We start from the raw sequence: 26697 nt of genomic DNA, 5'->3' as shown, positions 1-26697 counted from the left end.
TTTATTTTATTTTCCTGTGTTTTAAACTTGGTCAATACTTGGTTTCATTTTTGTTTTTGCTTTTTTCGTTTTGCTTTTTTCCAGGAGACGATAGAGAAAAGCACTTCCTGGATTGTCTTTATCCTGAAGAAAAAGTGCAAAACTTTCTTTTTCCCACAGAATATAATGTGATATTTACAAACATGTCGATTCAGATGGGACATACACTATATTACCTGGGGTTATATCTACTCATTATTTTATAGGAGGTAAAATAAGGTGTAATGATGCATTTGGATGGGATTAAATCCTACAGAAACTCTGGTAATAGTTACCTCACCTCCCCATGTTAAACTAGTCCAATCTGAATGGGGCTTTAAGATGCTACTTAAGATAATAGGCTTTGTACATGTCTTGCTGCTTCAAAAACCGATGAATTATTATGAAAAATTAACAAACTTACTGTTATCTTATTTAGCTAACATCCAGTCCTTTACCCCACATATTAAATCATTAATTGTTCTTATATGAGTGTGGTTATAGTTATGTCTTGGATGGTGTTATCTCGCTCTGTTCTTCTTGCTTTTGATTAAAACTTTCCCATGCACAGTAGCCTATAAATCATCCTCTCTGTGTAATTATTATGATTTGTTAAATAACATGTTTTGTTTAGTGGCAAAATAGCAAAAGAACTAGTATACTTGCCTAACTAAATCATTATTTATTACCATTGCTATTGTTACATGATAGTATCAGAAGCACTGATTTAGATCAGCGACCAGATCTACATTGAAGGCGTCCCAATATAAGAATATAGTGGACACCAGCCAGCCTTTTAGTATTCAGTATTTTCCATAGCTATAGTATACTATGGTATAATGTTGAATATATACACTACACAGATAACTTGCTTATAAATGATGCTTTACTTTGAACAGAATAATGTCTGACAGCAGAAAATGAAGATAGCCCTGTCTAATTATAATTAGATACATCAAACAACCTGAAAGCCCAAAGCATGAAAAGTCTAAGGCCACGAAGAAAAAAAAAAACACCCAGCGGACAAACTAGTGCTCATAATAATAATGCCTTCATTTTTCTTTGGAAATATCATTGCTCTTCAGTCTATATTATACTGTTCTCTTTATTCTTGAAGAGAAGAGTGCGAGACAGAGAGATGGAGAGAGAAAGAGAGACAGAGAGAGAGAGAGAGAGAGAGAGAGACAGGTCATGTATGAGGAGTTATGTCCTCCTTAATGTAACTTTATCAGTGTGGTTAAAAGCTACATTTAAATAAATCATTCCTCTTGCTAATGGGTGGCCTCTCCATCATGGTTTCACTCTGTTTCCAATTAAAGAGCACAAAGGGAGTTATGGGCAGCATGGATAGTAGCTGTCAGGTGTGAAATGCCAGTCGGCCTCCTTCCATTACACTCCGGTGCAGTTGTGCATCTGGAGGCTTTCAAGCAGCCATTCATAGACAGAAAAAGAGCCTTTTGGTGTAGATGTGTCGGAACTGGGAGATGAATGGGGACTGGTGTGGTGAAAAAAAAAGAGCGCTTGTCCAAAAAAGGGTTTCATAAACTCCAGCATGATTTGTATGGAAGGCATCTGAATTATGCTCTGGCAAGGAGAGATGAGTCTGTGGAAATTCAGTAAAACACATGCTGCTATTCTGAGTGTGTTACAACAAAGAATCATTGAAATCTTTCTATTAAGGGAGCTTCTCCATTAACAAGTGTATCAGTTCCCAAACCCCTAGAGTGCTATTGACTTCAATATAGATGGCTAGGCTCACCTCAGACGCCTTTCACTACAGACACTACAGCATAAAACCACAAGAGAGAACCGTTATGTATCTACTAAAGCAGGATTGTGACTGTTCGATTATAGCAGTTACACTATAAGACACTATAACAGACAGTGTGATAACATGTTGTCCATGCAAGATATAAGGTGAAGATTCTTTAAGGATATACCTGCGAGTAGAGAAAATTACTACGTTCTGCTTAAATCATCAGTCAATGTGATCCAGGCTAATGCAGAAAATGGGGTTGCATACACACAAACAAGCCCTCAGTATAAAAGTAGCAAACACATTTTATAATGCAAAGAACAGGAGTTTGGAGCTGTTTGTGTATAATTAAAGAAAACAACATGAAATACCTATTAGTTAGCTTGAGGTAATAAGGCTAATTTTTCTGTCCATTAGCATGTGTGGAAGCTTTGCAACTCACTGTTATATTAATTAATGTGAGCTAATAAGGCTAATTTTTCTGTCCATTAGCATGTGTGTTAGTTTTGCAACTCACTGTTATAGTAATTCATGTGAGCAAGTCAGTATTTTAAATGATTACTTGCTCAAATTCAACAATTATACAAACCACTCCTTTTTTAAAGGCCATGTTTCATTTGTAATTCTTCATTGCTACTACCATATTTGTAGCTGCCCTGTCATCATATGCTGTCCTCCTGTTGGTGGCTTTTGGATTTTAATAAAAAAATTCTGATTTCTGAATTTTTTCGTCAGCTGTCTTTAGTCACAATGGCACTAAATAAATGGGCGTGTCACAAGCTCGCCAATTTCAACTCATGACCAAAGAATTCTTTAACCATATACAGCTTAAGATCCTGGAATTTGATACCAAGCTACATACCTCTTAATTTAATCAATATGAAATACGAAAAAATTTTTAAATAAGTAGCCAAGCTAATCATAGTACAATCAGCTCTTAAGTTAATCAACTTTTAAAATCAGATGAAAAACAACAAAATGGTTCTTGGGCCAAAAATGTTATTTTATGATCAAACTAAAATGTCGTGAAATATAGTAATGGCATAAATCTATCAGACATTAATGAGGCAGAAAGCCTTGATTTATCCCTTTTCCTTTAAAACTGGAGCGGATCATGCTCGTGACACGGTCTAACAGGCAAGAGACATGACAGAATGTAATTTCATAATGTGAACGTGACAGCTTAATTGGGTGAATTTTCACAAATGAAGTACTGCTACAATGGCTCTTTTGAATGCTGCATTGTGTGGAGTTCCAAAGAGTGCATCAAATCATATGGTCCTCAGATGCACACGGAGTTGAACATGACAAATAACGTACAATAAAGCCTACACTTTTAAAAATATGAAAGGCAAACTTTTACAATGAGGAGACTGTACTCTGAAGAGTATCCAGTGTGGAACACTTACATGTGGAGCTTAACATCTAAGTGCCCATTTCAGATGCTCATTTTGAAATGTCTTATCTTGCCCAGTGTTTACCCATATTCCACTGGAGGAGGTCATGTGTGACCGTAGTGCTCAGGTATGCAGTCTGCACTCTGTGCTTATGTTTTTATTGAAATGAAACACTAAAAACCTCCTAGACGGCACATGCGGTAATGGCACACCATCTCTACATGCTTTCACTGGAGTAGTAAACTGTCTTCAATGTGCCACGTGCTAGAACTTTCTTTTCCTTAATCTTTACTTTCACCTCATTCCCTGAAATATACAGCTCTGACCCTCAGTGACATTTCCCAGAGTCAGACAGTAGATGAGCTAAAGGTAGATGGTCAGGTTACATTACAAGTGTTAGGAAGACTTTAAAATGGGACAGACAGTGAATGTGACACTGTGTAGTTTATGGAGATGATATCACACTGCACACCGGCAGTTTTGTGGTCGGATTAGCCCTATCACAGAGCTTCAGCTGGTAATAGATTGTGTTAACAAGCTTCTGAGCATTGAAGGCTTATGGTTATTAGGTTAGATTTATTAGTCAATTAAGATCCTGGAGTGAATGAAGGATGGAAGTGCTGAAGGCAGCATGGCAGGCTGAAGATGAATGTGTCATGGGAAGTGGTTTGGGCTGGGGAAGACTTACTTCATATTGCTTAATGATTCCGTACGTCTGGATGGGCTCTCGCCATTTGAGGGCGATCTTCTCTTCATATGTACTTCCCTGGATGGACTCAAGGGGCACGGCACCTGGTACTGAAATGCAAAGAAATAAATATTCAGTATTCAGTTGCTCACACTGTTTCATAATGATGTATCTGGACATCTTCTCATGCTCTAAAAAATACTCTTGTACAACCATATGCTAGACAAACAACTTCACACTTTTAATAAGTCTTTTCAATTGAAGGTATGATCGTATTATTACATATAACTGCATAATTCATGGTCAAACAGAATATTCAAATAGTCAAAGTTCTTTTAGCTCTCACTCCAAAGAACTACATATTTACTCTGACCTTGGGATAACCTTGTTGTCTTGTTACAGACTCTCAGTCTTAACAGACTATTTCTTCCCAGTTTCATAACAGGCTAAAATGAACCAAAAGAAAGTGTCTTGCTTGCACAGCATATACAACACGGCAAGACAAACTACCACTCAGGTCAAGGATGGATCAGCACGGACAAATACAACAGAAATGAAAAATTGAAGAAGCAGAAGTTTTCATTTCTGTAATCAAAGAAAAAGGTCATTGTTCATTCGTTCTCTCTGTATAGCTAAGATGCTCAACAGGGAGCTGCTATCGTAATTGGTGCTATTCATACATTCAAAATACTCAAAATCCAGCCATGAATTAGATGGGAAGCCGATGCCCTTTGAAACCCTTCAGTGGATAAAGTTCAATCAATATAAAATACATTAACTCAGGCAGTTACTATTAATCTTTTAAAAATTTAATCCAAACTCTTAAACGTATCTTAATTAAAGAGAATGAGGAAGCTAAATAAAGCACCAGTGCCACTAAAATGGTATTTCAAACAGATTACCACAAAATGATATGAAAATTTCATAATCAAATTAAAAAATTTAATCAAACACTTCACCATCCTCATCTGTGAGAACGTCCAGCTCCTGACTCTCCTTTTCACCCTCTCGGTTTCGCAGCACCAGCTTGACACTGACGTTGGTGTAGGGCGACAGGTTGCGGATGGTGTGTTGCGGGGTCGGGCTCTGCAACTCGTAGCACACTTCCTCTCGTGTCTCCTCCTTGCCGTTCACTTTGTAGCGGTACTCCACTGTCAGGTTGTAGGTGTGGCATCGGGTCACGTTGTAGCCGAATGGCTCCCAGCGTACAGTGAACTGCCTGGATTTGATATCCACCACCTCCAACCTCCGAGGGCCGTGCATAGGGTCTAAGAGAGGAGACAGCGAGAGATCATTTATTACTGGGCTACTAAAACACAACAGACTGAGTAGATAAAATAAATGCTGATAACACAGTGCAGGTTAAGGAATAAAATCAGATAAATCTGCTTTTTATTTGAGTGCTTTTATATAAAAAAAAAACTATATTTATGCTACTTTATCCAAAATGTCTGGCTTTTGACTACAGCACATGTATAATCAACTTTAGATCAACAAAAGATGCACTACATTGCCAGCTAGGAAAACTAGGTAGCTAATAATCTCATTATTTATGGTACAGTGAAAGACAGAGATGATGGATATTGTTCCATGGCACACTCACACTTACTTACACTTACATCGCTTTATATGCACAGAGCAAATTGTATGTTCATTCCACCATGCACATACAGATGTCATCTCATTTTTCTTGTTATTTTTCCTTATTTTATACATGTGGAAAAAAATCATTATTGGTAACATCACACTTGACTGACTATCTTTTTTTAATCACATTTTATATGTATATAATTCATGAATTTCTATAGACAATTCACTGATCTTCAGTAAACATTTTATCCTGACCAGGGAGGTGGTGGCTGCAAAGCCCATTCCAAGAACACTGGGCAAAAAGCAGGAATACACCCTGGATGGGATGCCAGTCTATCACAGAGCACCATGTACACACATTCACACACTCATTCACACCTGTGGGTAATTTAGAGTAGTCAAGACACCTACTATTGGACAGGTGAGAATTATGTTCCCACAATCCCTGGTTCAATCCTGACATCAAGTTACTGTCTGTGTGGCATTTTGAATGTTTTCCGTATGTTCTTGTGGTTGTTCTCTGGGTTCTCCAGTTTCCTCCAACTTCACAAATACATGCTGGTAGATGGATTGACTATGCTAAATTGCCCCTAAGTGTGAATAAGTGTGTTTGCATGTGTGATGCCCTTTGATGGACTGACATTCCATCGATGGTGTATTCCCACCTCCCGCCCAGTGTTCCCAGGATAGGCTCCAGATCCATTGGAAGCGGTTACTGAAGATAAACGAATGCATGAGAATGAGCGTCACTGAGTTAATATACCAATAAGTAACAAAAGTGTCTGGGAAATGTGTCTGAGCAAAAGTAGCCATTTTAAAATGTAGTGACATAAAAGTTAAAGGTGACCGAAACAGTGCATCACTGCAGATATAAGTTCATATTCACCAACCCAACCTTCAAACTTTAAACTGAGACATTAAACAACTGTTCTTAATCTCACTATGTGCATGAGTGCAGTACAACCACATTTACAGTATCCTTTCTCTGTTGGTTTGAGGCAGGCTGCTACAATAAGAGTATCTCCCCTTTCTAGGCCCAGCTGGATGAACCCTATTAGGGTTCAGAACTCATTTGCAGAGAACTTCTCCTGAGCAGACAAGCAGCTCAGGTTCTTTCCCCATCAGGTCTAATGAGAGACACATGCTTCCTGCACACACCCAGCACAGGCTCCCAGAGGAACTTCAGGTCTGGTAATAGGATCAATTTCCATCCCGGCTTCAATTTGTGGACCATTTCTAAGGAATTTAGCTCTGAAACACTACTTGCAGGGCATCTTGTTCTCATATAGGCTGCTATTTCTAAGGACAATGGGATGCACCGGTCAGGCAATCTGGTGTGCTAGTAGTACACCCTGATGAAGACTGACGAGATCTAACAGCCTCCTGCTCCCTTTCAAAAGTTTTTTGTCACAGGGACAGACCTTTAAGGCGAAATTATATCACACAAACCTCTCACAATTTTCCAACAACCCATAAAAAGGAATAAACAATCCACAGTATGGACTCACGTGATGTATATTACTGGGCAAAAAAAATGGGCCAAGCCCAAAATGGCAAAATATTAAGCTTTTAATGGTCTTAACAACAAATCACTAGTCAGGAAATTAGCAAGAATTAAACAAATAGATAAATTAACTTTTTATGGGATAGCTTTTCCCTTTGATTTATTTAAATGTTTAAACCTTGTGGGTAAACTTGCGGACAACTTTTTACAGAAAGAAGAGTCAACGTTGTTCCATTCAGTGTTGAAGGATTCACGGTTGATGAGTAGTTGAAAAATGTTTCCCGGTTTAGTTTGTGTTTAATGTGAGACCAAATATTGTCTACAGGGTTCAAATCTGGAGTCTGACCAGGCCAAAACATGAGCCTGATGGACTTGTTCTTAAGCCACTTTTTGGTGGACTTTGTAGTGTGGGCAGGTGCATTGTCTTGTTGAATAATAACGTCTGATCATTCCTCTTTAGAAAACAACTTTTCAATTGCTGGAAGCAAGCCTTTCTGCAATATTCTTCTGTATTCCACAGCATTAACTGACTTTTCACAGTAAAGCAGCTCACCAGTACCAGCAGCTGAAAAGGCTCCCCACACTATGACACTTCTTCCTCCATGCTTAACTGTGGTAGAGATGCATTCACTATCGTATTTCTTACCAGATCTTCGAAGACACCTTTCTGGAGCATCACCATGCAACTCAAATCATGATTCATCACTCCGCACAACTCTGCTGAACCACTCTGAATCAAACTTTCCATATTCTGCCAAAAACTTCATTCTGTCTTTGATGCTTTTCTGAAACAGCAATGGCTTTTTAACACACCTTCTAGACACAAAACCTGCATTAGATAACTATTACATAGCCATTTTGGGTTTGGCTCTTTTTTTTTGCCCTAACGTATACTGTGCTTCCTCACATTCCTTATCAGAATGAGGAAAATATATATCAGAATGAGTAAAAAGCTTTACATCAGAAGAGCCAATTTCTCTCAGGGTCGGTAAAAAAGTCACAACGCACAAGATAAAATGCATTTTATTTTTATTCAGAGCATGTGGGACCTGAAGATTAAAACAAGAGGTTAGAAATGGAAAACTTTAATTAGTGTCCTTGTAATAAAGCTCTGAAGGAGAGTGTGTTGCGGGGGATATTTGTAGTGTGTAGGTAGAACGTAATGAGTGGACATGGCATTAATCACTAAAACCATGCACTCTAATTAAAAAAGGTGAAAGTAATCCAATAATCACATTCAAGGTAATATTTAATCAACTCCAAAACGGCATCAAATACATCTACTAGAAGGGTCAGTGTATGTTGCATTCATTTATTCATTTATTTTCCTTCCACAGGCTGAGAAAGTCAGTCCAGATTTCTCTATCTCTAGCCATAGATACTAGCTCGTCTGGGGGATCCCGAGACATTCCCAGGCCAACCGTGAGATCTCTCGAGCAGGTCCTGTCTTTGCCAGGGAGTCTCCATCCAGTGGTATGTGTCTGAGATAGCTCTAGCAAGAGCCAACTAGGAGGCGCCCTTGTAAGGAACTACCTCAACTGGCTCCTCTCCATTCAGAGATGAGAAGAAGCAGCTCTAGTCCAAGGCACTCCTGGAATGCCATGTTTATGTCAAAATTTTGATTTATCTTTTCTTTGTACACATTACTTGACTTGTTTTTAATTGTTTCTACTTGTTCTGCAAATCAAAGTCTACAAATCAAATACTCATGAATCCAAATATTGAAACAATGCCCCCTGCAGTACATTTTGACCTGAGAGTAGGCATCTACATCCTCTTTTCGCAGGTTAAGGTTTGTGCTCTGGAAACTTATTCTGTTTTCATAAAAGGATATGATAAAAAAATATGATCGACATGTGGAAAAATACATTTTGGGTGATTAAAACAGTCTTAAACTGCAACACCTGGAAAAACCTGCTGATTGCCCTGTCGTCCTGCTTTATTCTTATCCATTAATTTCAGCCCCAAAATAAATTTGAAAGTACGGAAAATAAGCAAAGGAGAAATACAAGAGCTTTTTGCAATACTGTGTATTATATATACACACATATACAGACCTGGGGTAAGTTTAACTGGTGTTTGTATCAGAAAATGTACTTTAATTGTTGTTGTTGTTCAGGTATACTGCAAAAGCCTGCAGACATGAAGAAACCACTCAATAGGTGTCTTTAAAGCACTGAAAAAGATATACAGAAAGAATGATGAAGGAGAGAAACAGTTCTCCTACTGCATCATATCAGTGAAGGTCACATATCTCATTCACAGCTGCTAGACTACAGTCTGATTAAGGTAACTGCTGTCATCTGCACACATGGAACAGGCTGTATTATAATATTTCACACGAAAGGGAGAAAAGAACATGGTATAATTCATTCAGAGCACAGTAATCAACAACGCCAATCTCAAGAGATCAGCGACATATTTCTCAAAAGACCTGTGTTCATTGAATTCTTATAGAGGAACAATTTCCTCACACAAAGGAACTCAAAGTTCCCTTGCCTGCTGTTACGCCACAAGGAAAGAAGTGTCTCCACTGAACTAAGCCCAACCGTGGGTTTACAGCCTCTTCCATCACAACAGAGACGTTGATGCTGAAAGAACGGAGATGGCTTTCTGAGCAGGTGCATGATTGGAAAATGTAAACAATGCCTTTTCTGTTCCTGCAGCCTTTGATGGCACTCCACAAGAGCCCATGACTACAGTCAGATGAGGGTTTGAGAAAGCCTCCCAGCATGAGAGCCAGGCCTTGTGCTCTTTGAAATGCTTTTGGCACAGAATGGCAACAAACATCATCTCTGACTGCGGGGACTAGAGAAGACATTATATTATATCAGACTACAACAGTGAAACAGGCTAAATGAAACAGCTGGCAAGAGATCTATAAGATGAGACATGCAAATTGCTTGTTAGATCCGAACACTGAGCTGCATTTAAATGCATAATTCACTGCCACTGACAAGGTTAGGAGAAGCGTAGATTACACTGCCAGCAGAGCAAATGACTTCAGCTTGTCATGTTGGTGTGGGAGGATCTAAAAAGAAGTGCTTACATGTAGATTTGGTGACTTCAATTTCTCGTGAAGTCAGTGGAGGTCTTTCTCTATTTTGCACAATGCTATGTGAAAGGGGTCCACATGAAAAGGTGTACAACTGGGTCCTGATTTTTCATGTCTTTAACGGCATCAGAAAGTGTATATATGCAAGCAGAGAGAAAAGGGAACATGAAGTTCAGCCATTTAGAGCTAATAATCAAATCTCTCAGCAACATGGTGGCGCAGCTACAGGATCCACAAATTACTGTCAGAGTTCTTCCTGTGCCTGCGTTGGTTTCCTCCGAGTTCTCTGGTTTCCTTCCACCTACCAAAAACATGCTGTATATGAACTGGCTATATATGAAAAATTAACCCTAGCTGTGGTTGAGTGAGTGACTTATTGTGTGTGGAGCCCTGTGATGGACTGGCGTCTCATTCAGGGTGTATTCTTGCCTCACAAACAGTTTTCCCTGAGAGAGTCTTCAGATCCAACGTGACCCTGACCAGGATAAAGGGGTTACTGAAGAAGATGTAAGAATGATGAATGAATCAAGGCTCTGCCGCCAAAGGCTATCTGTTAGATAATAAAAAAAAATACCTGGTGAAGAATAGAGTGAAAAACTGCTTAAAATATTGAATTCAGTAGTGTAAATGGAGAATCCGGGGATTTTCTTTTCATTCCAATGCACTTTTTCATTCATATCTCCATCTCAAACATCGATAAGAGCATAGTGCTATATCGTGTAGTGTGAGAGCGGAAATGAAGAGTGCCAATGTGAGAGGAGGTCGGCCTGGATGCCCTGTAATGGCTGCCGGCTGCTTTTGTGAGATGATGGCAATGGATCTGATTGAGAGGTGACTTGGGGAGAGGAAAGTGCTATCTGCAGAGTGAGCGGGTGAAATTCCACTGCTGATTTTGAAAAGCGGCGATGAGTATGAAACACTCTGTGCATTACAGAGATCCTGAGATCTGAGAAAGAGCTCACTGCGGTAATGGACAAGAGAAGTATTTCCATTCAGGACTGAGTGACTTGGAAAATGAGGTACACATAGCACAGTTACTTATCTGAATCCAGAACTATTGATACCCACAGTTGAGAAACTGTGTCTGTTTTTTGTTTTTCATTGTACTCAAACACTACTAAAAATTCCTGTACCATACTGTATGGCAGAAAAGTGATTCTAGCTAGCTAGCATTATGTTGTTTTTTTATTTGTTTGTTTGTCTGGTGGTTGTCCAATTTTCTCTCCATTCTGTCCCTATTTGGTGATTTTTGGTACTACAAAGATAACCAAATTCAGTGTGAGTACCTGGATAAAGTATGGGTCACTTGCTGAAAAAATTATGACAAAAACATTACATTGTGAATTTGACGCTATATCACGCCAAACTGGACTGTCCTGTCGGAACGTACTATAACACCGAAACTATATTATCCTTCAATGAGAGTTATCCTAAACATGATCAAGCTTAGAAAAATAATTAGTATGCACTGGCAAATTCTACATGATTAGCTGCAAAAAAAAAGAGAGAGAACGAGCGAGAGAAAAACTTTCCTAGTCATAACCCTGAAAAGCCCATTTTTTAAAATCTCTCCTCATAAATGCCTAGTACACTGAGCACACCAATAACTCACACTACTCTGGTGGATAACCTTCAACCTCACCAGAGCATCTATGAGGCCAATGAGGTCATCTCTATTAAAATATATCACAGAGGGCATTCATGGGGCCACTCAAAACAAGTTACACATCATAATTACACAAGAGAGGCCATTTGGAGGCTGTGCTCCAGCCAGCAGCACAGACTGGAGCAAAAATGTGCACTGCATAATGTCACAGGGGCAGTAAAACAAATTACTGTGCAATCCTTTGCCATAAAAGAACAAAGATTCTAACAAATGACACGCTTTTATGATTTGCCTGATATTGCTTGCAGGAGAACAGACAATGAAACCATTTCAGAATGTGGGGATGAAAGTATGACACTGTATGAAACAACAAGTGTTTAAGCAATGCATAGATCACTCTGAGAAAGGAATACAAGTCTAATTCCCATTCTCTGCAAAATGCTATATGGAGAGATGGGTTTAAAAGAAAATATAGCTAGAAAGTTGACAGCACTGTACTACATATCATTTCAACTTTCTCATATGATCACTTTCCATCTTTCCATCCCTCAAAAAAAATCAAGTCATCAGTCTATATTTGTTTCACATACACCTGTACTGGGAAACATCTCAATTACATTTTTAAGCCATTGACTTCCTACCCACTTTCTCTGCTGGTCATAACTCACAGTGACAAAGAATAAAGAGTGTAACAGCCTATTGATTAGACTAAGCTGTGCAGCACAAAGAAAAAAACTCCACCAGACAAATTGTTGTTTATTTACACACATTATCTTCTGCTGATGCTCTCTTTGTGTGTGTGTGTGTGTGTGTGTGTGTGTGTGTGTGTGTGTGTTAGGGAGGAAGTGGGGAGAGAAGAGTGAGATATAGGGAACAAGAAAGTGCTCTGTCGGTGTGAAAGCCCGAGACAAAAGAATCTGGTAGACTGCTAACAAAATCACTTTCCAATCTACAGGGAAATAGATAAGTAACTAATCTCCTTCACACACATACAAATAAAACACACACTAACACACGTGAAGTGCTGAAGTCCGACATGAAGAGGCACATGATTGCTACCACAGTGCAGCTCCTAAATGTTTCACTTGTATAATTAGTACTATAGTTAAATAATGCTATAAATAATATCTAACTTTAACCTTAACCTCAGTAACCAAAGAAAATCTTTTGTCTTTTAATTCAATTTAATTCTTCTTTTTCTTTTTATTTTGTAACAGTGCAGCTTGTTTCGTGAGAATCAGCCTTACAATCTCAAAATTTTTTTTTTACTCCCATTATGGGGAAATTTGGTCCTCACAAAGGGCTAAAACACACGCTTTACACAGCGCTTCCATAAGCAGAAGGTGTGTGTGCATAAACATATGCAGATGCACACACACCTTCTGCTTATGGAAGCCCTGTACTCTATGTGTGTGTTAAATGGACTGGGTCCTATCAGGTGTGTGAGGATGCTCTGCCCTGTGGTTCTGCCCTGTGAGAATAATGCAAATGACCATCCGATTTGGCATGCACAGCAATATGGCCATAGTCTTCAGAACTACTCCAACAGCCTTCCCCAAAGCAAAACCATTTCAACAAAATAATAAAAATGCCCACACTCCCACACCTGCAAATTCCTTAGAATTTACTAGAATTTCAAAAATAACTTTCTGAAAAGTTTTAAACTTTAGTTACAAGTAAGGTTAGGGATAGAGGCTAGTACAAAGACTGTAGCTTTTGTAACTCCTTATAATTTCTCCAAATTCTTGAAATCAGATTTAAAATCCACACCGAAACCACTACCAAGGAATTCTTACTTTTAAGAAGAAGCCTTTCTTTGTCGCATTTGTAACCCAGAGCCTTTAATCATTAAGCCACCACTGTCCCCGGAAATACCAAACCAAACCAAACTCTCATTCAGGTAGTAAACACGCATCGTATTAATAACAAGCAATAACTACAGTGTTTTAAAATCTGCAGACACCTTTAACATCAGTGCCTAATGCAAGCTTGTGTTTTAGTAGCTTTGCATTTTTTGTGTCAGGTCGAAAATAGGATGAGTGGTTTAAAGCCGCCAATATATCTTCAGAAAGGACGCTTAAGACCCATCATGGAAGAGCTTGAATGGCTTCAATCAGGAAAGGACCAATCCAAGCTCTCGTTCAGGTAATAGCTTCAAGGATCTGACACTCTTCTGTCATGAAAATTGAGGGTGAGGGGTCAAGGTTGACTGAGAAGTGAATTTCATTATGCCTTAAGTCTCAGCTAAGGGGCTTTGCACAGACACCCATCATAAATTCCGTAATAGATAGCAAGGAAACTGGATTTTTTTATTGCCCTGTGCTTAGAAAGAGATGGTGGACATGTAGGTGACAGATGATGTCCTCCATATTTTGGTGAAGATAGATGTGAGAAGATGCTAATAACCAAAAGACACGGTCAGTGTAGCGGTTTTTATTGCCCACTAGTTTCGGCATTGAATTTTCTGTTCAGGTTAAGAGCTGCTGATATATGGATTGCTTTAGTATTTCATTCAGTGGCTATATTACATTTCTCCTGAGTCCTGCCAATGCAATCAAATAATTCTAATTTGACATTTAGGTGCCAACTATTCACATCTACCAAAGGCTTGACATTTAAATAACGCTGCCTGTCATTAGCATCTCATTACGGCCTTTTTGAACAGTGGTAATGGGTTGCACAGGCAACCTTTTGTCATTGCAGCCTCAGCTGTCCACTACACAAGTCGAGCTGATTCACAAGGGAGAAAACTGGAGCTTCAATTTTACCATGAACATGGCCGAGTAGAAAGGAACACAGTAATCCTGATGTCTCTCTGACTACCTGCTCTGAGGCCTCTGAATGGCCCTACTGAGGTACGGAAAGCACAGAATAAAGGTATTAGTCCTGGATGAAGGAGAGCAAATTGGCCGTGGATGTAGACATACTTTTTTCTCCAGAATAGGTCGGGTGATTAAATGGGCACAGAGTGATAGAGATGTTATCCTCTTTTTGTCCTCTTCGGCATGCCAGAACAACACTAGTGGTCCAGCAGATCAATGCTTGCCTTATCACTGCAAGGCCTTCTATAGGATAGTGATCTAGGTGTCTTGTGAAAGTGCTCTGCTAAAACAAATGCTAAAGATTTATAATCATAACACAATCATGCTGATTAACCATTAATAGAGGCCAATTTAGCTTTATACTAGAAACAAAACTGACACTAGGTGCAGGAGTGAAACCTCACGCCAAGCTATTACACCTATTTCACATATGAGGCAAGTAAGGTTTTTTTGTTTTGTTTTTTTTTTTGGATTTACCCCCATTTTCTCCCCATTTTGGTCATCTGCCAACCCACCAGCCAGCTCTCCCTTATCATATGAAAGCTACCAAACAGGGGCCAGTGACACATACTTCATCCAAGACATGAAGCCAGCTAACTGCATCTTTCGTGTCATAGGGCAGCTTAACGCACACAGAGGAAAGTGCTATCTGCCCTCTTGCACATACTTGAGCTCGCAGACGCCCATGATTGGCCAGTGTCGCTGTGATTGACAGGGGAGATAGTATGCCATCTCTTCCAGCCAGAGAGCACTGATGGCTGTGACATTATCATGGGTGAAAAGGTTAAGACTTTGCTTTTAAGATTTTATTATAAAAAATGACCAGGTTAGTGTTTTATTTTTTGTGCTTTTCCTTATTTCTGAACACAAATAGTATATTCAATAATAATATTGACATCATAACTGAAGTGAGGTTTTGTTCAATGTGATAATCTAAAATATAGTATTTGCATTAGACTAAACACACTCTATGACATAGCTCAGGGTGCTTAACTTGATAAAGGAGTTCTACTTGGAACCCTTTCTAATACAAAAGCATTCTCTTGTAGAGTTTTACATACAGCTTCTCCCAGAGGCAAAACCCAGGAAACCTTAATGGGTCTAGTTTGTTTCCAAAGAGGGTACTCTTGCAACCACAAGCCTGCATATACATTACAATTTCATGTCATTACGAATACATTTTGGCAATAGTTTTATCTCTGTTTATTTTTTTTTGGTCAAATGATTTTTATTTCCAACAGACCAATAGCAGCACTTCAGCAGCACTAATAGATGAGTGAAAAGTTGATGAGTGAAAAGAGCAATTTTGAGTTGCTAAGCGACGTTACACTGTGTGCTTGTTTTTTTCACAATAGAAAATCATGTTCTCTGTTTATCTTTTGCTGTTTAGTTTTTCACTCTGTAGCATTGTGTTATATGTGGAATAGCTTTTATCTTTGGCTCTGAATCTATTTAACAAGGTTATGAGAATAAATATTTGTGCCATTTTCAAAGCAAGTTGAAAAAGAGTGTAACCCTAGCACAATAATCGACATTTTTTACATCGATGGCATTTTTGGGAAACCAAGCTCTGTGTGGATAGAAATCAGCTGTCTACATGACTGTATTTATCCAAAGCAATATCTGTAACATGATCTTATTGCTGAGAGAAACAAACTAAACCAAAATTCCTACATTAAAAAAGTCATCCTGCATACAGTTATGTTGTATTCAGAGGCATGCTAACATTGCTTACAAGACAATCCTGGCATGCAGAAAGAAAAAAACAGATTCCAAACAAATTCCACCATTTTGCATATATGGGAATTGATTTCAATTTCTGCCACTCAGATCTAGCCAGACTTTGTTGGTAGCACGTAGTCTAACATCATACCGTGATAGTTACGTGATACTTTCGTGTGGCAAACATCAACATGTTAGGCCACTGACACACCAGATGTTAGGCCACTGCCATACCAGATTTTCACCATGCTGTTTTCCATTGCCAGCGATTCAAAATCAGTCAGAGGCGTACACGATTTCTGAGAGAATGAAAGAACGTAAGCTAGCTAGCTAATCAAATGTGCAGCAATTAGCAACAGTAAGAAAGCATTCAAAAGTCAGGGGTGACTGCTGCTTGGTAATAAGCAACTGCTCCATAATTTTAATGACCAAAGACACCATAGTCCCATTCTCATTTTCTATTGGCTCACAAAACTGAGGCTAAGGTCAAAGTTCATTTAGATAATGTCAGTGGAAAGCGAAATCATTCACGTCCTGGTTCCTTTCCCCTTCAATGGAACTGCTTTTTCTGAGGAATTTTATTCACATTTGGTCTGACCACTGCTTTATCTGAAGATATATGGAAGATGTAAAGATACAGGTGTATCATGTATCGTCGCTGCAGTGGGTTAAAAAAAGCAAATGCTACGGCTAAACCATAGAATTAGCAACTCTGGGGTATTCATGTTGTTGTGCTATGTTATAAACACATTTTGTTTTTGGCCCAAACTGTGTGAATACTGTTTCAACTGTCCTGCAAAGTTAGATTCAGGGATTTTGGAGCTGCACTGTGACAGCACTGATGTGAATGTTAATGCAGAAAAGCGACAGCCCTTCACGTTGACTGAACGTCCACTGACAGACATGTCTCTAAAACACAGACAGGAAGCACTACCACTCTGATCACTGAGGCTTGTAAAGCATGCTTTCATAGAAAAGGCAAAAAAAAAAAAAAAGGGGGGCGCTTATCAAAACCACAACCTAAAGCAGAGTGCCACTCGAGTATGCATTTCATGCTCGTGTCAGATTCTCACCTGCCTTCAGTGTGATCTCTGTCACTTAATTTGATTGCTCTGGAGCCATGCAGCACCGGCCCAGCTGGGAGAGAGAACACCAGTGATTCACTATCAGCACCCCGGTGTCTCTCTTCTATTATTAAAAAAAATTAGCAATGGAAAAAGGCCAGCAAGAGGATTTATGCAATATCAACACTACCATCTGGGTAATAACGAGGCTTTCATCCTTATCAAAGGCCTTTTCATAGCTGACGGAAGCGGAGCAATAATGATGGCTTTTTGACAACCGACAATCAAAACTCAATTTCTCTACCAAGTGTGTTCAGCTACACAATGGCACTGCTGCAAAGATGGCACACTCCTCATGGCACTGCATGTCACAGTGAGAGCTGCTTTCCGGCACAAACCCGCCCTGAAAACAGCCAAGACTGGGGCACATCTGCCATTTTATTTATTCATACCACATGTTTAGAAGCTTGTGTCCCAAAAGGTTGGCTTTGATGCGTCTTCATTCACTTCCTGTACTGATGTCTGTTTCTTTGTTAATAATGCGAGCTGATGTCACGGTTGCCATGGAGTGAAATTGTTGGATGAAGTGTGCTTTTGCATCCACTAGAGAGCCAAAGTTAAAGAGTGAATATTTTGTAACTTCGCACATTATCTGCAAGATTGTAACCCACTTTAGGCAACAAAACATTGATATATTATCAAGCACATCTGTTTTTCTGCTTAAGGAATGTACTCAATATACGTATATATTATGTATTGTATTGCTTAGGGGTGCACATTACAAACAAATATCATAAAGTCATTATATTGCAGTGTAGTGGAATTGTAATAAGCCTCACAATATATTTAAAGCACAGGGGTGAGGCCATGATATTGAGCTATATTGTTCAAGTTTGCTGCATTGCATGAGTGCTAAAATGAAAAAAGTCAAAACTTTTAACTTGGTGTGTCAATTCTGCTTCTGACAGTTCCTCAACCTCAGCTACATTACATTATGTTTGTACATGCCTACGATATTTTCTAGCAAATTTAGTTGGCTCTATTTCACAAATAACTAATTTAGAATCCTGACCAGATAGCTACTAAGGATGCTGTAAATGCCTCAGACATTTTTCATTTTAATGAACGTAGACTTTCTTTGTTCCACTCACCCATGCCCACATGAAAGTAAAAAGCTTTTTTGTCACCAGATGCCCTGAGAAACTTTCTAATATGATTTCTTTTTTTTTTTTAAATCTGTATTTGCATCAGGTCATTCCGAATATTGTATTCATATTCAGTTACATCCTTAGCATAAATACTTGAAGTGCATTAGCTGTTTTAGAAACAAAAGAAACTCACATTTGAGACTGGTCACAGTTCTGAGTTCACCTCTAGTTAGATTTAGACATTGAAAGAGGTTCTGAGTAGTGCTGAGCATATCATCTCAGTTTCTTTAGACAAATAGAGAACTCATGCATTCAAATACAAAGTCAAATCCTTTTCTTCTTATCCAGTTTTACATAAGAAATGTATGACATAAAGGCTAGTCATGTGAAAATGAGAGATTTAAAGAGAATTAAAGCTCAGTTCATATGAGGCCTTGCTTGAGCAGATAGACACATATCTGAGGTGTGCTCTCATCAACAGCAGCGCCTCCAGGTCAGTGTCTCTGGACATGGACAGAGGTGTTATCCTGAGAAATAGCCCATGAAAGCTCCATTTAAGGCAGACAGGAATGTTCTGGGTTTGAAAGGTAGACAGCATAATGATGTCTGAAAGCATGCTATAAGACTCCAGCTCTTTGTGGGGAGTTGGGGGATAAACATGGTTCCAAGGCATTCTGAAATTCTAGATCTGATGATTAATATGGGCAGCTTGGGACACAGGGAAAGGGGCAAGAGCAGGCCAGGGATTCCTGGAAAATGAGTTTGTGCTTTAAGGGAGGTGTTGATCTGCTTTGAAGAACTGGAGGTGTGAAAACCTTTCAAAGACCTTGGAAAGATCAGGAGGCTCCAAAGAAAGTTTTTCTTCCTGTTCTGAACAAAACATTCACACAACCTCATATCCATATTTGGACTACACATATCTACATATGAAGTAACTACGACATTATTTCTTGACATGCTAAACCTTCACACATGCTACGCATCACACCCCATACACATAAATTCCTTCCAACAGTGAAGCATGTTCCCTAGTGATTTGGGACTACATTAGGTCATGGTGTATCAAGTTAACGTTGTTTGAAGCCCGGCAGTCCAGTAGCATTCTCGACCTTATTTAATTACACATGATCACACATTATACATATCTGCTGGCTTGACACTTCTTTCTTGAGACCTTGCGTTCACCTTTGTCTGTCTTCATGTTGTTCTGTCTTCATGAAGAAAATTAAGAGCAAACACAAAATGGTGCCTGACTAATAATGTCAGCACCTGTGAGATGTGTGAAAGTGCTTTCTTAAAGAAAAGATCCTATTTAACACCCTTAAGGTTCTTTATTAATAAATCTGCTAATATTAAGAAGTATAAGAAAAGTCCTTGGTATTAAAGCTGTGAATAATGGAAGAATGGCTGAAATTGGCTATAACGAAGGCCAAAGTGGAGCTGAATCTGTGCATACAGGCCAGATCGGAACCGCAGGCTATGAGATAATAAAATTCAGTGCTGGCGTAAATGAGAGGATGTTTCCTTCATTTCCTCCAAGCATTCCATATTATATCTTCCTCTCATACATATTAGTTCCCCCAATAAACCACATAACTGAACTTAGGCATGCCTGCATGCTGACTCCAGTAACTCCAGCGCTGTTTAACCTGGGGCACATCCATAAATGCGCTTAGTGTGGAAGCTAAAGTAGCCTCATGCTCCATTGGGTCATCCATTTCTGAAAAATGATGCCACTGGTTGGTGACGGCCCTAAACCTAATAAAGAGGATGAAGAAATGAGTGAAAGTCCAGCCGCTAAGAATACCCTGGTCCCTCCTGCACTCAAGACTGAGATGTAAGAAACAAATTCTGTCTATTTCCCTTTCCCCTTTAAGTCTTTCTATTTATCAGTATCTAGGGTGTTTTTGTCAAGATAAATAATGGCATAACACTACACTTGCAAGAGAAGATGAGTATGTCAGCTTTCATTTGGGCAGCAGTAACAGCTATTGAGCAACATATGCAGAGGAGCTGATGCAGGACAGACGAGGGAAAAAGAACAGGAAATTGCATTGCCTGTTCAATAGGCCAATGAGATTAGGCAGAAAGAAAAATTATCATAGAAATGATATTTTTGAGACCTCGTCAAAAAAAAAAGCTGATTGTATTCGTGCCATGGAAGAATTGTCACAATAAAAACACAATAAAACATCTTTTTGTTCCTTTAAATGAAATGCGTGCTTTAAAAAAAAACCTCTCCTTTGAAAATGTGATTTTCTCATTGTTTTTGTGCGGGAATTACGATGCATAGCACATACTGTGTGTATTCTTGACATGCCAGATGACATACTGCATGTCTGTGTGCGCACTGTACATGAAACAGGAATTTTATGTATTCTCTAGTACTCTAACAGAACTTCCTCCAAGGCTATGGAAGCTGCCAGGAATATCATTAGTATTCATAGAGCAGACTCGATCCCCAGGTCCCTGCACATGTTTAGAAATGTCTTGTTTTCAGAGGATACACTGTAATGTACTACATTGCACTGTATGTTTTCTCATTTATATAAACGATGTACTAAATGTTAGGAAAAAAATGCCAGTTTTTAACAGTCTTCTCTAGTAATTTTATCTTTACAAAAATGTTGGGAATGAATAGTAGTAATGAATATGAATATACGTACGGAGGTCTGTGTGACAGAACGCATAATATATCACACTATGATGACAAATAAAGCCTCAGGGGAAATCGGCTTTCACAGAGTTCATGGCTCATATGTGTGCTTTGTATTTCTATGATTTCTAAGGACAGCACTGAACACAAAAGCTAATGCTGAATATAAATATACCTGAAATGTAGCTTACAAAACCATGAAACCGATTTTAATTTAAACCCATGAAATACATTTAGAATTTAAATAACCTTATATATAGACAGTTCTGTGGTTGTAAGATACTCAGGCACAAGGTTTTTGACCCTCAATAAGATAAAAAAAGATACAACTTACAACTTTACAGTAATATTTGGTTCTCAGATATGTTCAATGGCATGTATACATTTCAGTGGCATAATACATTTATAATATTATGCTTGTATGCTTTATGGTGAATATGCCACGTAATCAAAGTTTAATATTAAATAGATTATTATGAAAGGAGTCTCCAGCATCAATACTTTACAAAAGTAAGAGGTAAAGCTGTAATTTTCAGTTTTCCGAAACGGAAATGTCTAACGATGGACAATGTTGCATTCTGCAGTTTCTCTGTAACAGGAGAAAGTGAAGGAATGACAGTTTTTAGTTGCTGTAAGTAATATCAGAAATTACTTATAATAATAATAATAATAATATCAGAACTAAGTAAAATCAGGAACTTGTTTCATGGACATTCCACAACATTATATGTGACTATAAATGGATGCAAGTATGATGCGTTATTCTTTAATAAATAAAAAATTTAATCACTGACAAACTGCTGTGGTATAAGAGGAAGAAAACACTATAGGAAAATAATCAACATCTATAACAGCATGTCCTGTTGTGTTTTATTCCTTATTCAGTCAATCTTTCTCATTTCCTAGTTATCAACCACTAGTGTAAAGAGAAGAAACTGTAGATGGCAGAGCTAAAAGAATGTACTCCTTGGGCCTGGGTTTAGTTGAAAACTACATTTAAGGACAACGAGTGCAGCCAAAGTTATCTCCAGCAGGCCTGTTGTGTTTACAGCCCTGTGAGGGATTGGAGTTACAGTAATCGAGATGTCACTGTGCTTTATAATCCAATAATGGACAAGTCTTTGCTTAGCAATCTGTTTGGCTTGGGCTTAGGTTGTGGAAATAAACCACCAGTGGATCTGGGTGTGTGTGTGTTTGAGCATATGTGTGTGTGTATGTGCATTTCAGAGAGGTAGGGGAAACTTTCTTCTTGTGCATTCAGCAAACTCCAGTCCCTTTACCAGCTGAAACCCTAGCAACACTGGGTTTCCATCTAAAAGTGTAAGGCCTGAATGGTTTTACAAGGCAATCTGCACATCTCCCCCATGTGAGACCGTGCACCGTCAGCAGCCTGTAGCACAACAATGTGCTCCGTGGTCAGAGAGCAGAATGGCGAGGAGGAGGCGATGGAGGCTGCAGCAGCCATGGGGAGGGAGTTAACAGTGCTTATCAGAAGACGAGCAGAGTCTTTTCACCTCTCTGCCAATCTGTCTACAGAGGGCAGTTCCCTCAGGTAGTGATTGGGGTCAGGGTGGGTGTGTGTACAGGTCTCATGCATGGTTACAGAGGTCTGCCTTTGCCCATCGCAGCTGCTCAGAGAGAGAGCGCGCTGAAACACAGTGAACATGAATTTATGGAGAGCAGGCAATCTGTTCTGCCTCAACCGGGGGAATACAGGATGTCACGCTAAGCTCTGCCAAACTCCTGCAAAATGAAATGTGACAAATGGTGACAAGTTATCGAGTCAGGTTCCCTTTATTATTCCCTCATTCTCTCTCTCTCTCTCTCTCTCTCTCTTTCACACTTCGTCTCCGCCTTTCTCTCTCCGATCATCAGAAGCACTTGACTAGCAGAGCATGTGAACGGGAGGCTGTAATTGACAAATTCTGACGGGCAGCCGAGTGGCAAGCTCCCATGGTGCCTGGCGGGGACTGTAAAATACCCTCCAAACGCAACAGAAAATGTACGACAGGACTGTATAATCTGACATGCACACACACACACACACACACACACACAAATTCTCTGAACAATCTTGATCAGATGTCTGGACCTTGACTATTTCATCTGAACACTGAACATCTCACGATTCCAACATAATCACATCTACATTTGCTCCACAATTTACGTTTGTGGAAGCTGCAGAATTTTTTTTTTTTTTCATCTGTGAGAGATATACAGCACGCCCTGGCACAGAGGCACTTCAGCTACTGATAAGAGTCACAGCAGCTATGGAGGCCAGATGATAGCAGCACGCCATACTTCTTCCCCTGGTATTTTCTCCAATCTGATCATTTTTCTTGTGGGGAGCAACAGTTTCATTTTGAAGGTGACTTTCAAGAGTGTTTTACTCTCTCTTTCTGTACTTCTCTAGCTGTCTCCCTTGCAGTCAGGCCTATATGAGATTTAGTATTTCATTTCCACTGGGATCATCATATTTAATTTGCCTGCTGGGAGGAGTGAGGCAGAGAGGAGATGGAGTGTGTGTGCGTGTGTGTGTGTGGGTGTGTGTGTGTGTGTGATAGAGCGTGGGGGGGGGACTCTAGTGGTTGGTCCTAGTGGTTTTGGTTAAACATCTTCCCATTAGGTTCATTCATCATTCATTTAGATAATGAAGAATGTTAAATATCTGTAGGTTTTTTTTCTTTTCTTGCACACATCTGTAAGTGTATAACCATTACATATTACAACGAATATCACAGAAGTCCATTAGGTCCATTAAATCATCATTAAACAAGGTATTATTGCCTCACCATCAGAGACCACTGGCTCTTATAAGAAACCATCAAACATCCTATTAGAAAACATGTCTTGTATCTGTCACAGTTCTCTTGTTAAACCACTAGGACCTTTAGCATTGCGATATTAACCCATAATATTTTTCATTGTGCTATACAAATACTTATGCTTCTCTTACAGCTACAACTACTCACATTATTCAGTCATTATTCAGTCACAGTGTCTGAATAATGTCTATGAAAACACAAATGCAAATGTATATACCTTTATTTATAGACATTGTCTAGTTTATGAAGGTCATGCTTGGGTTCCTAAGCACTCATGTGAACTTACAGTATATATCAATATAAAAATATAAATGTGAACATACTTAGGTTAAATTTTGTTCATAAGAATTTTTAGGGGTGCAGTAATTGCACATACGGTTTTGTTAAATATATATGTATTTTTCTTTATTTAAATTTTATTTACTTTAATTAAGGTTATCTCACATTTTCAGTGTGAGTTTAAGCTTATTATATACAAACACATTTTTATCATCTTTTTTTCCTATCCAAAAAAAAAAAAAAAGGTTGGGCAGGGTGCCAATAATTCTGAATCTGTCTTCTATGTCCAACCAATGACTGGCATAAAAATCTGAACGGAGATATGGACATGAAGCCAATATCCTAACTGAAAAAGCTAAAAGAAAAACACTTTCTAAAAAGGCTTTTAAGAGCTTGTTGGGCTTTTGAGTATGCAGTTGTCTTTGGTACCCAGAGGAGAGAGAGTGAGGGGACAATAAAACAGGAGGCGGAGAGAGAAATGGTTCGGGGGGAGCCAAGCGTGAAAATCAGGCGTGTTATGAGAAAAGGATATGAGGCAGAGGCTTGGACGAGGAAATGGAGATAGAGAAAGAAAAAGAGACACCAGAATGAGTCAAATGTAGCAACAGGGCAGCAAAGTGGAAGATATATGAAAGTCCATTTGCAAGAGACTATTAAAAAGCCCTTGAGGAGATGTAGAACATCCACAGCACTAGCTTTTAATACAGGGCCTTGTTTTTGCAGACACATAACACCCAGCCATCCACTACGAGTTTAACTCTGACTGACTGAAAAGGCTGATATATGGCACTATGGATTACTGGGATCCATTAGTTACTGGGACAAATGTCCTGTAATATCAGTATATGATGAAATATTAAATAATAAGAGTGTATTTGTAGAGGTGTGGGAAAACCTGTTGGATGTCTCTATGGCTGAATTTTGGCAACAGACAAAAAAAAACTGGTTTTGAACAAAATTTGGGTTTTCTACCTACCATACACTGACACCTCAATTTCACAGAATGATGTAGAAATGCTTTCTGCCTGCAGAGGTCACATTAGGTAAATAAGGAAGCAGTTTAACAAACTCTAATAAGCCTAGTAGAGTGTGTGTAAACATTATAAACACCAGCTGTCATATTGTCTGTAATCCACATGTGCCATCACGTACATTGTACAGACGTCAGTGGACAAAGTTGTCATTTTTAAATGACAATCCAAAAATGGGAAATTTATCCAACAGAATAAAATAAACTTCACTGAATTACTCAGTGATTATTTCAGCACTGATGTAAGAGCGACCAGTGAGCAGTCAAATCAAAAGTGACAATGAAGCTGTTTGTTTAATTCATTTTCTAGTGTAAATGGTCATATGTATTATTTTATATCAATGTTACTCATCGCATATTCGGTTACTTGCCAATTAAATCAATAAATAGTTTTTTAGACATGCTGGTGTCTTGCAGTGGAGTTGTAATGGAATATTTAAATGCTATTTTCTTCTGTTTCATCACTTTGGGGACTAGCTAGAATGACTAGTTTTCAGAATGACTGTATATAGTAGAAAATGTCAAAATTTGATCATGTGAAGGGTTTTCCCAAGCCAACATATATATTTTCCTGTCTACAAAGTCTAATATTGTTAGACAACAACCTCAAAGTACACTCAGTGCAAAAGATGTGTGTGTGTGTGTGCATTCACAGCCCCCTGCTCTGTGGCAGTTCTGGTCTGCAGGAACAAACAGGGGTGTCAGGATTGAGTGAAGTTTTAAGTTTGGCAGTCAGAGAGCTGCTACACTTGAAAAGTAATACAAATGACCAGAATTAAACTGAGCAATGAGCCTACAGATCCCATCTCTCTCTCTCTCACACACACACACTCTCAGACATGGCTGAGTGAAAACAGACTGAAATAAAAAAAGGAGGTGGCTAAGGTAATGAAGCGAATATGTTCCATGAGAAGTTTGTCGCAGTGATGTAATTTTATAGATTTAATTCATGAAGTACATCATGAAGCCGTCTCATCTGTGCAACGGGGAATGTGTTTGATATGACTGTGCTTTGTTTCATAGTTCATCAGTCAAACAAAATGGTAGACTTTCTCTGCTGCAAACGCAATTAAAAGATTAATTAAAAGAAAAGAAATTGGTAAACATGCTACTAAGACAGATAAGTAAAACATCAAATGTCCGTAAATTATCAGATGATACATGTTTCTGAAATACCAAAGATGTTACACACCAAAGAGATACCAAATTTTCCAGGTTACTCAGTAACGAGTAGCTGATTGGACATCCAAATCTATTTTTGGACTAATTAATTCATTTAACCTCTTTTTCTTTGTTAAGTCATTAACTCATTAATTTATTAGCAAAATGAAATATTGTGAAATATAGTGTGTATTGAGAAAACGGCACATGCCCACACACTCACACATACACACTCACTCACTCACACACCGTCATTCAAACATCTAAAATTCATAGTAAAGAGTGCTGCATTAATTTACTGAAGTCTTCAGGCAATTTCAGTAAATAAAGAAGCAAAAAACGACAACCATAATTTGAGAAATTGGTCCGAGGAGGT

General features: G+C 38.8%; 1 protein-coding gene across 10 annotated transcripts in view; it reads right to left on the bottom strand.

Annotated features, from left to right (window-relative positions):
- The window catches only part of ptprma (protein tyrosine phosphatase receptor type Ma), a 196970-nt gene that overhangs the window by 72313 nt on the left and 97960 nt on the right, over nt 1-26697 (bottom strand). For all 10 annotated transcript variants that reach the window (XM_053236401.1, XM_053236410.1, XM_053236422.1 and 7 more), the window contains exons 8-9: nt 4819-5127; nt 3860-3969 (exon numbers count right to left, since the gene is read on the bottom strand). In XM_053236401.1, the coding sequence (XP_053092376.1) occupies nt 3860-3969; nt 4819-5127 (419 nt within the window). The remainder of the gene's footprint in view (nt 1-3859; nt 3970-4818; nt 5128-26697) is intronic.

Source organism: Pangasianodon hypophthalmus, chromosome 1 (assembly GCF_027358585.1).
Source record: "Pangasianodon hypophthalmus isolate fPanHyp1 chromosome 1, fPanHyp1.pri, whole genome shotgun sequence".
NCBI lineage: Eukaryota > Metazoa > Chordata > Actinopteri > Siluriformes > Pangasiidae > Pangasianodon > Pangasianodon hypophthalmus.
The sequence above is the reverse complement of the archived record's forward strand: the minus strand, read 5'-3'. Positions and strand labels throughout refer to the sequence as shown.